The sequence below is a fragment of the Musa acuminata genome, chromosome BXJ1-5, assembly GCF_036884655.1.
Source record: "Musa acuminata AAA Group cultivar baxijiao chromosome BXJ1-5, Cavendish_Baxijiao_AAA, whole genome shotgun sequence".
Classification (NCBI taxonomy): domain Eukaryota; kingdom Viridiplantae; phylum Streptophyta; class Magnoliopsida; order Zingiberales; family Musaceae; genus Musa; species Musa acuminata.
Genome location: NC_088331.1, coordinates 9372687 through 9387963, shown reverse-complemented (window position 1 = coordinate 9387963; position 15277 = coordinate 9372687). Strand labels below are relative to the sequence as shown.

The 15277-nt window shown below is 34.7% G+C and overlaps 1 protein-coding gene across 1 annotated transcript; it reads left to right on the top strand.

The window, feature by feature from the left end:
- The first annotated feature begins 1228 nt into the window (after positions 1–1228).
- LOC135673680 (pyrophosphate-energized membrane proton pump 3) lies at positions 1229–14045 on the top strand. The gene is made up of 15 exons (XM_065182829.1): positions 1229–1369; positions 1891–2186; positions 2685–2888; positions 5367–5518; positions 5620–5767; positions 5847–5979; positions 8169–8341; positions 10454–10574; positions 11138–11325; positions 11489–11926; positions 12137–12301; positions 12398–12553; positions 12637–12748; positions 12874–13093; positions 13696–14045. Exons 2-15 carry the CDS (start codon positions 2094–2096, stop codon positions 13793–13795), a joined length of 2403 nt encoding a protein of 800 aa, XP_065038901.1. The 5' UTR covers positions 1229–1369; positions 1891–2093; the 3' UTR covers positions 13796–14045.
- The last annotated feature ends 1232 nt before the right edge of the window (positions 14046–15277 follow it).

The following is a 15277-nucleotide window of genomic DNA, read 5'->3' as shown; positions in this document are numbered from 1 at the left end:
TATATATATATATTCTCTATTCTTTAAATAAATAAATCAGAAAAGAATTTTGTAAAGAAGGAAAAATATAGACAGGTCATTTTAGTCATCAACCAAATTGACACCGGGAGTCGTCCCCCTTAATATCAAGCAAGGATTTTATTAATCCTCCTTATTGATATCTCTAGGGAAAATCTTGACATAAACAATTAGTCAAAGGATTTTATTAGAATTGTTCAAAGGGTGGATAAACTCGTGAGACATCACAACAAACCTAAATTGTTTGGACCAATTGGGAGGTAATAATTAATCACACGATACTAGTTTTCTATACATGCAATGCACGAGCACATACAAAAATACATATCTCTACGCTTCAAATCTCTCAATTGATCGACTATCAAATCAAATGAATGATTTTACGTTCTATGACATTTTCTGCTTATTTATTATTGCATACTTTCTATGATCTATCTATACAAGATTTCAAGAAACACTAAAACACTTCTTATTGATCTTATCCAATTGTCCATGATCATATCATATCTAATATTTTCTTCATACTATTTATAATAAACTTCATCAAACCATCGATTATACAATAACCTCGTCTATATGATAAAAAAAAGAAAATCAAGCAAATACTTATGACTTAAAAAAATAATTTGATCGTCGAAAAAGATGTTATCAGATAAATCCTCACTATAAATTTTTACAGAATGCAGGACACGAAATATAAACATATTATATTACAATTGAATCGAACTAAAGTGAGATAAGAGACATATAAACATCTTTTATTCTTAAGAAAAAAAATAATTATTAAATATTTAGTGATTTTTTTTTGTTAGACAATACTCTAAGAAAATTGATTCAACCCGAAAAATAAATTAGGTCCGATAATTTTTATAAAATCAGAGTGGCTACCAAATTTGGCAATAATTAAATCGGTGGTTATATTACAATGGAAGTAACTGCAGACTGATGAATGCATGGAATCCGACATCGTTTACTTACCATTTTCGAAATTAAAGTATTGGGATAAACAAATGGTTAAGCAGAAAACAAAAACAGAAAACAAACAATACGCAAGCCTCGGCCGTGGAGTTTTCGTTGGGAAAAGTAGAAAGTCGGCAACAAAAACACTGCCGAACCGGTCCTTGTTGTCTGCCTCCACGGTAAATTGTATTTTCCACAAAAGCCCTCGTATAAGTGTCTTTTTCCACTGAGGACAATACTATTAGTGCGGGCCGTTTCTTTGGTGTGGGTTAATCTCTCTCTCTCTCTCTCCGTGAAATCTAAGATCCGAGGACTCGTCGCCGGGGGATGCTGGTTAGCCGCTGAGATCCGGCCGAAATCCAAGGAGGCGTGCTCGATCGGTGTCGTTTGGGTTTGTCTTCTTCCTCTAAATCCTCTCGCTCTCTCTCTCTCTCTTCCCCTTTTTCTTTTTTCCAGCTTTTCTTGGATCTCTCGAGTAGAAATTAGGGGAAACGTGTAACATCCCTTTGATGTATGTTTTCCGCTCATGGATAATTGGGAATGGTAGAGTTGTGGATCTTGGATCTTTGAATCGGGAAAGACTGAAGGAACGACGATATTTGCCTATTTTTTATGGTGAAACTTTGAAATTGGTCAGGGAAGACACTGATACCAATCAAAATGGTAAGGGGACGATTCTAATCCGTCCGAATATTTCTTTGGCATGTGAGATCCGAATCGAAAGATTTCCATCAAGAAGACAGAAAAGGATTTTTTTTTTTTTATACTTTCTTTCGTTTTGCTGAACGTTGCATTTAATATTTTGTTTATCTTGTAGCCTGTACATCTTTAGAATAGGTTAGTGATTGAAATTTTTTTCCCTCTTTGGTTCAAAGTGTTGAGTTTGGTGGGATTTTTTTTTTTTTTGGGTAGGAGACAAGCTAGACTTCTGAGTTTGAATTAAGCCACTTCGCAACGGCTTTTGGTTCCTGACTTTGTGATCCGAGCCCCTCCTTAGGGCGTGTGAGTTAAGGCTTTTCAAAATACAGCGACAAGCATCTGGGAGCGACTTACCCCAAGTTGGGGAGTTTGCTCCTTTCCCTGTGGCCCGGAGGGTGAATTCTTCACATTCTGTTATGATGGATGATGCGATGGAAAATGGGATGGGGTCATACCAGGAGAGGCCAAGGACGTTCCCCAGCATGCGGAGCAAATCACATTATCCACTGGTAAGGTCCCTTATTTGGTTTAAGTGAATTGCATTATATTTTTATCTTTTATTTTATTTTCCTATTTAACTTTTGCTAATTTATTGACTCTTTTACTGGAGTAGTGTTGGTATTATGTTTCTCTGTCCTTTTTAATTTAGCTAAAAGAAATATGGATTTTTTAACTTTACTAGCCAAGTTACATCAGAGGTTTTAGACAGATTCCATTACCATTGAACTCTTTTAAAATTGTGTTGTAGCCTCACTTTCGTGGTAGTTTTGTGACAAAATATATATAATGTTCTGTTTCCAAAAGGAACTACTTGTGGTTGCTTGCAATTTACCGTCTTGTAGATAGTTCATTGTCATTCACATGATGTATGCACATATACATAAAGCATAATGATAGAATTGTCTATGCTTCTGTTGTAAAGATGTCTGGAAGCTTTATGTTGTAGGCAACCAACTTTTATCTTCCAAATTTCTAATTTAGTTTTGCTTACTTTATCTTTTCCCCAGATCTTTCGGATGTTACTGGGAATAAATGCCCGTGTTTTGGTTGTCCTTTTGCTTTTGATATTTGGAGCCGTGTTCTATGTTGGAGCTAGTACTTCACCGATTATCATCTTTGTGTTTTCTATTTGTATCATCAGCTTCTTCTTTTCTGTTTATCTCACAAAGTGGGTTCTGGCAAAGGACGAGGGACCTCCTGAAATGGTTCAGGTATTTTATTTAGATGCTTCATATTTGTCCTTTTTAATTTTGCTATGATAGACTTGTGGCTGTAATGCTACTTTATCATGACCTATTGACTTCATTTATCATGGTTTAGATGAACAGTTTGTTCAGTTAGCTAGCTAGTTGTTTATTTATTTATTGATTTCTCTTCTGTATTTCATTTGTGCTAATGAAAAGTTCAAACCATGCAAATATCTAATTGCAATCTTTTTTGTTTCTTTCTTCTGTTCTGTTCTACTGGAATGTAGATCAAGTGCCACCAACATTTTGCATTACTTTTGCTGCATAACAGCCAGTTTTCTTTTTTTTTTCTAATTAGCAACTAAGTTCCCTGTCTTCCAAGTTTTGCTATATGTTGTAGTTGCTCCATGATCATACTCTTTGCTGAATGCTTGATCACTTCCATTTAGCATTCATTAATTCATATTCTAAATCCCGTTCTTCTTGAGAACTTTTACCTGCATATGGACTGTTATCTTTAATTTAGCATACAACATGAGTTGGCAATGAAATACTTTATGAGCTTGGTCTTGATTCTAAGACGTGAAAGCCTAGCTACTTATAGAATTTTAACAGGAAAAAGGACATTGAAAATGATTTTTAAGTGTTCTAGAATATCTAATGTTTATATTTTCCAAATTTAACTCTTTAACTTTCTATGTAGTAGCCTTTGCTCTTATAAATCTTGATTTAGTTGTCGAGCAAGGTTTTTTAGTGGTCAGGGATGCTTATTCTTTATTTTGGAGTTCTGCTAGGCCCTTTATTTTAGGAAAACTTAAGATCTGTGTTATCTGTAAATTTTTTGTTCTTTTCCCAATGCATATATAATATCAGGATTCAGATTTTGGTCAAAACTTGTGTTACTGATCTAGGATTAAAATCTAGTGTATGGGACCTATGTTGGTTGTTAGCCAGATTGGTGTAGATTTGGTTTGTATCAACATATTGTCACATGATATGCTGGTGCATGCCATGATGCTGAGAAGGAGGAGAGGAAGAGAGGAGAGGTATCCAAGCAGGCAGTATGCGGGTGGGTGGGCATTGTTAGGGAGGTGGACATTGCAAGAGATACGAGTGTGAAAGAGATAGATATTAGATAGAGAGAGTGTGTGTGTGCACGTGTGGTTTAACCCCAACCAAAATGTGCGTGTGTGGTTTAACCCCAACCAAAATAAAAGAGAAAGAGGCTGAACCAGACCAGACCGATAATACATGGTCTCTGTGATATTTAGAACCCTGACAATTTTTCTTTCTCGTTTCCTTTTCCAATAACCTTGAGACAATTGATCGTGGTTTCTTCTCAGCCCATTGATTTTTTCTTTTATATAATCTTTTTCCTTCCCAAACTTATTGTTTGATATCATCTGGCCAATATTGGGGAATTATTAATAATATGGAGATAGAATGCACTACCACTGCCACTATCACCCATAAAACAGAGGTCCGATTGTCCTTTTTTGTGGCACTAGCTGGTGCATTTGGAGTGGGAGAAATGCCAGTTGCTTCAATAGCAATAATCCCCTGAGTTCTGAAGCCTTTGATAATCCCGATATCTTTCTACTGATCTTGTGAATTCTCACTTTTGGTGCCCTAAACAAGAGTCCTTGAGCATGACCTTTCCACTCCTCGTGCTATTTTTTTTGTTATATTTGATTTCCAGTCGTTTAATGCTTTTACCTTTATTTTGTTTACATAATGAAATAGAGATTAATGGATTTGTAGTATTCATCTTATGATACCTCTACCCACTTGGAACCTTGATCCAGGTTCCTTGTGCTGCTTCATGATATATTTGCATCTTCTATTATTATGGCACATGACTCAGAATGTCAAAATTGGACATCTAATGACTTCAGAGCTACTTGTTTTTACAGCCATGAACTAACAAACTCTAAAATCCTTCAAGAAAAAGTACAAAATGACAAAAGCACTCCAGAGTAGAAAGGGCAATGCGTTCATACCTCTCATGTTTAATACTACCATTGTTACTGTTCCAAGTAGGTACATGGTTAATTATTTAGTTAGATCAAAATGTTTTATTTAATATTGATAGCGGCCTAAATAAGTATCTTTTTGTATGTAGCATGATTCTAAATATGATGAACTAACCAAGCCTTCCCACCTTCTAATATGAACCAAGCTAATTGGTGTACCTCTACCCATATAACCATATCACAACCTAGAACATTATGGATGTCTTTTTTTTTTCACTCCACAGAAAGAGAATAAAAAAGCTATTCATTTTTTACTGTGTGTCTATTTTAGATTGTGTTTATTACAATGCTTTCTTTAACTGATTATTTATTATGTCCTCCAGAAAATAGGAGTAACTAATATATATAATTTAGTGTACCTGAGGTCTTTTTATATGTATAGTATTTTCTTGACTTATTATAGATTTCCAGTTTAATGTTCTACCTGCTAACTTATTATATCTCTTTCACCTTTTCCTTCATTCTTTAGATATCTGAAGCCATTCGAGATGGGGCTGAAGGTTTCTTCAGGACTCAATATGGAACCATTTCTAAAATGGCAATGGTGCTGGCACTTGTGATTCTTGGTATATATCTATTTCGTAGTACCACTCCACAACAGGAATCATCTGGGCTCTCCAGGTGCTTTTTCACTCCATCTCATGTCTTTATTTGCATCTAAGACATGCCATACTTTCTAATTCTTTTCTTTATCTCAACTCTATTTGTTATTTGACATTTAGGTCAACATCTGCATACATTACGGTTGCTGCCTTTCTTCTTGGAGCTTTATGTTCAGGAATTGCAGGATATATTGGGATGTGGGTGTCTGTTCGTGCAAATGTTAGAGTCTCCAGTGCTGCACGGCGTTCTGCACGAGAGGCCTTGCAGGTTCCGTAAATGCTTTTTCATCTCTTAGTATGTTACTTTCTTACTGTAGTTATACATTGAACAATTAGTTTTATAGCAGATTGCTGTTCGTGCTGGTGGTTTCTCGGCAATTGTTGTTGTAGGCATGGCTGTAATAGGTGTTGCAGTTCTATATGCAACATTTTATGTGTTCCTAGAGGTTGATTCTCCTGGTTCAATGAAGGTTACAGATCGTAAGTACTTGCAGAAACTTGCTCTAAAAGCTATAGATTATATTGTGATGCTATTTTCATTATGGATTGTTAGATACTTGTAATATGTTGTACTCTACTATGATTGTGTAAGTATAGTGTCTTACACCATGTTTTGTTTGATTTTTGATATTTGAGCACCATGAGAAAGTTGCTATTGCAATCTAGATGTTAAGAGTTTTGAGTCAGAAACTATTTCTTTGCATTCTTTGCATGTCATGTAAGGCTGTGGCTGTTTATATTTGCATCTATTTTGCTCCTGCATTGGCAGAACCTCATCCACTGGATTGTCCTCTTTTATCTTCATAATTTTGTAGCCATGTTGACATGTATCATCCTTCTTTGTTGTAGCTCAGAGTTTATTCTGTTGAAAATATCATTTGCAGGTGGAAGATTTTGATTTGACATGTTTTTATTACCTTTTATTTTAATTATGTGCTTTTAGGTACCTTGTTCAAAGAATTAAGATGTCACCACTTTCTGTCTTGATTTTGTATTTATAAGCGCAATTTAATGGTTTGTAATCATTCGAGTTCGTCAAATGGAAAATCATTTATGCTTTTTACTCTAATGTTAAGGTTTCCTGTATTAGTTTTCTGTAAATTTCCGTTTGATCTAGAATCACCAAAATATAGGAATAGCTATTATATATTTCGTTCTATCTGATCTTAACAATTATGTTGTTGACAGGGATTGTATTAACTAGATGAATTATGTGCACAAAATATCGGTTTATTGTTAATACTGGTCGGCAGTTGGAAGTTGGAACATTAGGGTTTCAATGCGGACCAACATGCTCATAATCTTTATGAGTTGGAACTGTCCAGGATAGTGAGAGAGGGAGAAAAGAGGGGAGAAGGAGAAGAGGACCGGTGGATGTGCACTAATGTGGCGTATGAAGCGGTGACCCTTATGAGGAGGAGCCTGTGACGGTGACCTGACGAAGAGGAGATGGTGGCAGCTTGTTGACAGGGACAAAGACACGGGGGAGGAGAAGAAGAGGAGAGAGAGAGATGCGTGGAAGAGAGAAAGAAAGGGAGAGAGAAAGAAAGTGTGAGAGGTGAGAAAGAAAGAAAAAGAAAAAACATATAATTGTCAAAAGCTGTAAAAAATTAAAGAAAAAAAAGGAGTATTGAGCAATAAGCTTCCTGACTAGTACCCCTGTTTTTATTATTAAAATTGGACAATAAGCTCAGTAAGATAACCATATTGGATGGTAGGCCTGGTATGAACTGAAACCAGGCAAAAACTGGTGATCTGCGCATTGATTTATGAGAAGACCAGTAAATGCCATCCCACAACGACCATACAACCAGTTTTTGAAACCTTGACATTGCAAGTTAAAATCCTTTTATTATGTGGAAATATATAAGATTTGGGAGCAATGTAGAAACTAATGAAACAGTATTGTTAAAAAAAAATGGTCCTATATTTTCTATGGTTAAGAAGCCAATTAATTTAGGTAGATGAAGGATATCGGAAAGATGCAAAGAGAGGGAGAAGATGCTGTTAGTACAGGAAAATGCTGCTTATTCTTGTTTACTATCTTTTGAAGATAGTAATTAAGGAGAGATATCTAGAAGTTTTAGCCTTTAATTTAAGTCACTAGTCATTTAGGATAAGTTTAAAGGTAGATTGATCACTGTCCCTGTAACTGTTGGTCAGACTAATATGTGTTTCTCCTGTCTTTAAAATAGTAATATTCTTTCCTGCCATGGATCTATCAGCTCATCGCTCATTTGCTCTACATAAAGGATCAACTTGCTAAGATGCAGAGGTTAGAATATAAGAGAGTTAACAACAGTTTTTGAAATGTAAATTAGCATTCTTTTTCTTTCTACCAATCTAGTATCTTCTAGATTTTAAAAAAGAAGGCCTCCTGTTCTTTCCTTCCAAATGTTGCACTAGTTCTGATGTGGCCCAGAGAAAAGGGTTTTCTTTCCTTCCAAATGTTGCATTAGTTCTGATGTGGCACAAAATAAGGAGGCTACATCCTAATTTCTCTACTACCACTTCTAAAATAAACACCTTCCATATTTTTTGAACCCAGACAAGCCTAAAAAGGCAGTGATCAAGGGTGAATTCAGGAAAATAAAATATATGCTCCAATAAAAAATTCAATTTCATTTAGCTCATGACAGTCTGACTTTCTGTTCAATGATTTTATGCAGTACCTCTTCTTCTTGTTGGATATGGTTTTGGTGCTTCGTTTGTTGCACTTTTTGCTCAGCTGGGTGGTGGAATATATACTAAAGCAGCTGATGTTGGAGCCGATCTTGTTGGGAAAGTGGAGCAAGGAATACCCGAAGATGATCCACGAAATCCTGCTGTTATTGCAGACTTGGTACTTTCAAGTTTCAATAACTTAATACTTGTCATGCTTGGCTACTTATTTTCTGAACGTTATCTGAGTGCTTCTTTTATTATGTTAATTATTCAGTGATTCAACATCAGTTTCCACTTGAATTGTTGTTTTGCTGCTTGCATTATGATATAAATTTGTATATCATACCTTTGTTTTATTTATCTCTAGCATGAACATCAGTTGGTAGTTCTCTTTTTTCATTCTTTAGATTTCCATGTTGTTAAATGTTATTTGCAGCTTTTTTCCCAGACTTTGGAATCATGAGAATTACTTTTCTTTCATAAAAGAAAAATTTAAATATCAATGCATAATGTCTAATTCATTTGTCTAATGGAGCAGGTCTACAGTGAATTATCTATTTGAATTCATGAAATTAAGTGACACCACAAGTGAATACTTAATATTCATCAAAATTGGCATGTAAAAAGAATTTAAAAGGCGTTTTCAAGTTTCATCACTAATATGAAAGTAATAAAAGTCTTGCAATTGGAGTTTCAAAACATTTATTACTTTGAATCATGGATTAGCAGTCCGGACAACTATCTGGAGGTGAGCCAAGCTCAACGGGGTGGTTCAGGTCTGGTACGCAGGTTACAACCCTGTAACCTGTTATCAGGCCTGGGCGGTAAGCCCATTCGGTGGTGACCCCAGCCAAAGAGACCTGTATCCTCTTCTTTAGTCTTCCTCTCATACACCCTCTCTCATTGACTTTCATTTGCTTCTAAATCTCTCTTAAATCTCTTTAACTCTCTTACAAAATCATTCGAGAACATCCAAGAGAGGGCTATTTGCTCTTTAAGAAGATTCAAGCCCAAGATCTGGTATGATTTCTCTTTGAATCAAGTTAGATTTGAACTTAATCTCTAAGGTAATTGACTAATTTCATGTAATTAGGTTAGGGTTTATGCTTTATTTTCCAATCTTGATGTAGATCTATTCCATATAGACCTAATTTAGGGTTTGATTTACACTAATCAAGCCTCATTTCTTGTAGATTCGTATCTAACTTTGTCCTTTGATGATCTAGCCTATATCTAGGTTAGATACTGCTTGTGATCTTTATCGGATATATATTTGGATATAGTATTTATTGTTTTGTAGATTGAAATCATTATGGTTATTGTTATCAATATTGATTTTATTTTCCAAGAAAAAAAAAGAGAAAGAATGCCAAATTAGTTTTTTTTGTTTTTGTTTTTTGGCCCTTTTTATATTGTGATATGTTTTTGCATAGCATGTGTTAGTACATCAACTCGTACCAGGCCCGTAGTTGTCCAAGCCTGGACCGGTATGGTCTGGTACATGAAATTGAATTCCTTGTTTTGAATAAACTTCAATTCAAAGTATGTTCTTCCAAATGATTATTATAACTGTTAGTCCATCTTCTGATTCAAGTACTGTAGTGTACAGAAACATGATAAACATCTAAAGAAAAATACCATAGCTCTGGTAAGGTGCAATAATAATATTGGAATAAAAAATTCTGAGTCTTGTTTTCTTGTGCACTACTTGAGAACTTTCTTATAATTGTTCTGCCTTTAGAATTATATGGTTTTAGAAACATAAAATCAGTTAGAAACATTGATTGAAAATCCCAATAGTCAATAGAAACTTTAGCACATCGAAATACTTTACTCAGAGAGCTTTAACTACTTTGGCCATTGTATGTTATGGATGTTTGTAATATATTCCACGGACTTGTTTGTAAAATTTACAGGATGTAGGGATTCACTGGTTTTGGGAGGTAGTTGAAAAACCAAAGCAAGTTTTTCAGAGGTGTGGCTTTTTAGAAGGGATCAACCTAAGCTTGCCTTCCCTTTTTTATTATTCGACAATTCCTGATGAAGGAGACTATTAAGTCCAAAAATAACACCTACTGGAGAGACAGTTTGTCAATAATGATTTTATTTTGATGCTTCTCTGTTCTACATACATTTAACCTAAAACATGTGTTATTTTGTTAAGAAACATGTTTTCTACATCTAAGACATTCATAGACTGGTTGACAATGTGATTCTGTTTCTTGTATTATATCCTTTTCCTTTGCAATTATTTCCTATAAAATTTTAACTAAGGTGGGCTTACTTAAAGGTTGGTGATAATGTGGGGGACTGTGCTGCCCGAGGTGCTGATCTATTTGAGAGTATTGCAGCAGAGATAATCAGTGCTATGATACTTGGAGGAACAATGGCTCAGCGCTGCAAAATTGAAGGCAAGAGATGATATTTAGTAGAAGTCAATTTTTGTTTCATTCATTTTTTGTTGCAACCCTACAGAACTGCCTCCACAATCCACATTTAATTTGTTAACATACAGCATGTCATTATGCAGCAATGTTTTTCTCTCTGATCCATGCTTTGCATATCATATGTTTCATATTCTCTATGATATTTAGAATCTTCTTGCATTTCTGATTAGATGTTATAATGCATACTGAGGGTTCTAGATTACATGATGCTCTATATTGTAATCTTTGTAAAATTTAAAATGAATTAAATTAGTTATCAAGACCAAGGTAAGTGCTGCATGGTTTTTTCTATTTTTTTCGTCAATATTGGATGATGGGATTAAGGTTTTGCCTTAATTATAGGATTATGGTTTTGCCTGATGCTTGCTATATGCCATTATTTCTGGATTAGCCCACTTATTTCAGTTGCAAATCAAAAGTTGTTTCCATAGAATAAGATTTCTGTTGATTTATGATGTTATAAACTCCATTTCTCACAAATCTTAACATGAACCTCATGCTAAATGAAGTTTCTTTTTTCTATGCAGATCCATCTGGGTTTATATTATTTCCTCTTGTTGTGCATTCTTTTGATTTGGTGGTATCATCCATTGGAATACTGTCAATCAGGGGTACACGTGATCCTGGGCTAATTGTTCCTATTGAAGACCCAATGGCTATACTTCAGAAAGGCTATTCTGTCACGATTGTTTTGGCTGTTTTGACATTTGGTGTGGTAAGCAACTTAACTGTACAGATGCCTACCTAACATGCATTATTAACACTCACTTGAACTTCCAGTTTGCTACTTTTAGCATTTAGTGTAGTGGTTGTTCGACTATTGAAATATCCTGAAGTATTAGCATTTTATTTACATGTTTCTTTTTTATCTTTCACAGTCTACTCGATGGCTCCTTTACACCGAACAGGCACCTTCTGCTTGGCTAAATTTTGCCTTATGCGGATTGGTAGGAATAATGACAGCATATGCCTTTGTTTGGATCACAAAGTATTACACTGATTACAAGCATGAGCCTGTTCGTGTTTTAGCACTTTCTAGTTCTACAGGTCATGGAACTAATATAATTGCTGGTGTTAGCTTGGGACTGGAATCAACAGCCCTTCCTGTTCTAGTAATAAGCATAGCTATTATCAGTGCATTTTGGCTGGGACATACATCAGGTCTGGTAGATGAAACTGGAAGTCCAACTGGTGGTTTGTTTGGCACAGCTGTAGCAACAATGGGAATGCTTAGCACTGCTGCATATGTTCTCACCATGGATATGTTTGGTCCTATAGCTGACAATGCTGGTGGGATTGTGGAGATGAGTCAGCAGGTACGGACCATTGATGAGTATAATTAAATTATTTCATGTGTTGATTGGACATATGTGAATGCTATTCTTTTTTTGTGCTTTTTGTAAAATCAATATCTGTCCATTAATGTTAAATTTTGGTAGATAGGCCAGGTGATGCTGACATAAGGGCACTAAACCATTTGCTTCCTTATTTAGAGTGTTCTAACATGTCAACTTCTTTGTTTGTAGCCTGAAAGTGTTCGGGAAATCACAGATGTTCTAGATGCTGTAGGTAACACTACCAAAGCTACTACTAAAGGATTTGCTATTGGTTCTGCTGCACTTGCTTCCTTCCTTCTTTTCAGTGCATATATGGATGAAGTTGCTTCGTTTGCTCATGTTTCTTTTAAAGAGGTACAATTGCTGGTCAAATTCATGCATTTAAATATATTTTGCATCATAATTTTTTCGGATATCTTTGTCTGAACATCTTCACTGGTGGATTTTTAGGTTGATATTGCAATTCCAGAGGTTTTTATAGGAGGCTTATTAGGTTCCATGCTTATATTTCTATTTAGTGCCTGGGCCTGCTCTGCTGTTGGAAGAACTGCACAAGAGGTTGTAAATGAAGTCCGTAGACAATTTGTTGAGAGGCCTGGTATCATGGTGAGTAACCCAGTTACCTGATTTGTCATGCCATGTAAATTTTCATACTTTGATAATGATACTAATATAACGTGCACATCCAGGAATACCAAGAAAAACCAGATTATGGCCGTTGTGTTGCCATTGTGGCATCTGCATCACTGAGAGAAATGATAAAGCCTGGTGCTTTGGCAATTATATCTCCGGTTGTAATTGGTGAGTCTTGTGTTGTAAAAGTAGGGCATCTCTGTTGGTTTTTACATATTATGGTTTATGAGGCCAGAAGAAAGTTTAAACTCCATGGTTCATGATTTGAGGAGGACATTTTATTTGGTTGGCAGGATTCATCTTCCGGTTATTGGGCCACTATACTGGTCGACCACTTCTTGGAGCCAAAGTTGTGGCTTCAATGCTTATGTTTGCGACAGTGGCTGGTATTCTTATGGCTCTCTTTCTTAACACTGCTGGAGGTGCATGGGATAATGCCAAGAAATATATAGAGACTGGTGCACTTGGAGGCAAAGGCAGTGACTGCCATAAAGCAGCTGTAACTGGCGATACGTAAGTTATTGAGCTTTAAGTTTCTGTTTTTTGCTTCTTTCAGTTGTTTTTGACTTTTTTTTTAATTTGTTGCTTGCAGCATGTATGGCTATTATAGATGTTATCAATTTGTACTTCAAAACTCTATATTACTGTCCAAGATTATAATGGTTGTAGGTTGGAACTTGAGACGTCTTAGGAAACATATCTTCGTTTAAACTTGAAGACAGTTCAAAAATAGCAAACAAGAATATAAGATGACAATTGAAGAACATGTGAAATCAGAAATTTAAGTTGGGACCAAGTATTGTTTTAGGATTTGATCAATATTTCATTAGTTAAGGTTATATTTTCCCAGTTTAAAGAGGCCTGGTGGTTCTAGAAGAGTTGATTTTGAATATTGGAACAAAGTTACTAGCTTGGGAGATGTGCTTCAAGCAGTTTTACTGATCTTACAATGCATTTTTTATTAGGTGCAAGAAATAGAAATAAACTTTGTTAAAAATAATAGTTCAGGTCTGTAATACTCATTTTAGCAAACAATGATAAATAGTATGTTCTAGAATTTAGGAAAATCAATGCATTTTTAGCCAAGTACTGAAGTCGGTTTCTTACACCTGCAGAGTTGGAGATCCCTTCAAAGATACTGCTGGTCCTTCGCTACATGTTCTCATTAAGATGCTGGCGACCATCACCTTGGTCATGGCGCCTGTGTTTTTGTGATCAAATGACTTCTACCATAACCAAATATACAAAACCCTGCTGTAGCTGCAGTCTTCAGAACGTGGTGGCAACTGGATCGAGAATATAGTAGCTGTTTTTTCGTTGCTGATGTAGAGCGATATTGTAAAGACTACCCATTGCAAGGTTTCGTGCTCACATTCTTTACTGATGATATATGGATTAATCATAAAAGCCAACAATGTTTAGACCAAACCCACAATGGTTCCATGGATGCTGACTATTGTTTCTAGATTACCGTCTCTTGCAGTTTCTTTTTGTGGCTTCTTAGTGGAGTGCACTAACCATGAGACAGCAACCAAGGTGATGGGCACTTGGACCGTCTTGTCAGAGCTAGTTGCCGTTTGCAGGTTTAGTTAACGAGAGTCTGATGTATATGCCTCCATTTGGCTTTGTTCTCCACCAGAGAATAAATGCATCGAGGTCAGAATTCTCTGCATGTTCTTCCTCCTCTCTTCCTCCGCTTTCCGCCGGTGGAGAAGGAGATTGCAATACAAGCCGAAAGCGATGGGTTTTTTGTTTTGTTTTGTTTTGTTGTTGTAAAATATAAAATTATTATATAAATTTATAATATTAAAATTAAAATTAAATATCATAGATTTAACAAAATGATTAGAATAAAATGAAATATTCTATAAATAACAAAGTACTCTATAAAAAAAGAATATTATATCATGGTTCATGATAATATAATATTTTTATTTATATAATTAAAATTATTTATTATTATTATTATATTATAATTAAATTTGAATAATATGATTGTCTTGTCAAAATAAATTATATGAGTAATTTTGGATTGCATCAGAGAAGAGTAACAATATTGTAGTACATAAAAAATGTTGTAGTATATAAAAATGAAGCATGATATTGATAATATATAGTCGTTATGATTCACATTGTTAATGAGAAGTAATATAGTATTATTGTATTTATTAGATTTATTAGCTCATTTTTAAAATTCATTCACGTATAAATGATTTTCAAAATTTCAGAATCCAATTGGATTCTAGCAATCCAATAAAAGAACTAAAATTATGATTATACTCATCATATTTATAACAAAAATTATCACGTCGAATTTAATAATTTTAATATTTCTCTCTAATTATCTTTTGATTTAATTTATATACACTTGAATATGTCAACAACTTGAGACCTTACATGAATTATATATATATATATATATATATTCTCCACTAAAATATAAAATATGGAGTGATCAGGTAAGTATATATAGTCTCAAGGAGTTCATGAAACTATATTTCATTCTAATATTTGATTATAGGATCATTGTAAACTCAAGATTTATATTAATTCTCATTATACAAAATTTAAAAGTGAACTTTTATTGAATTATAAATATATTAAGTTTATAACAACTAAAGCAAAAATAATATCCTAACAATTCTACGTAAAAAAAGTTAAACTTATAAAATTGTAGAAACAAAACATACATTCTCA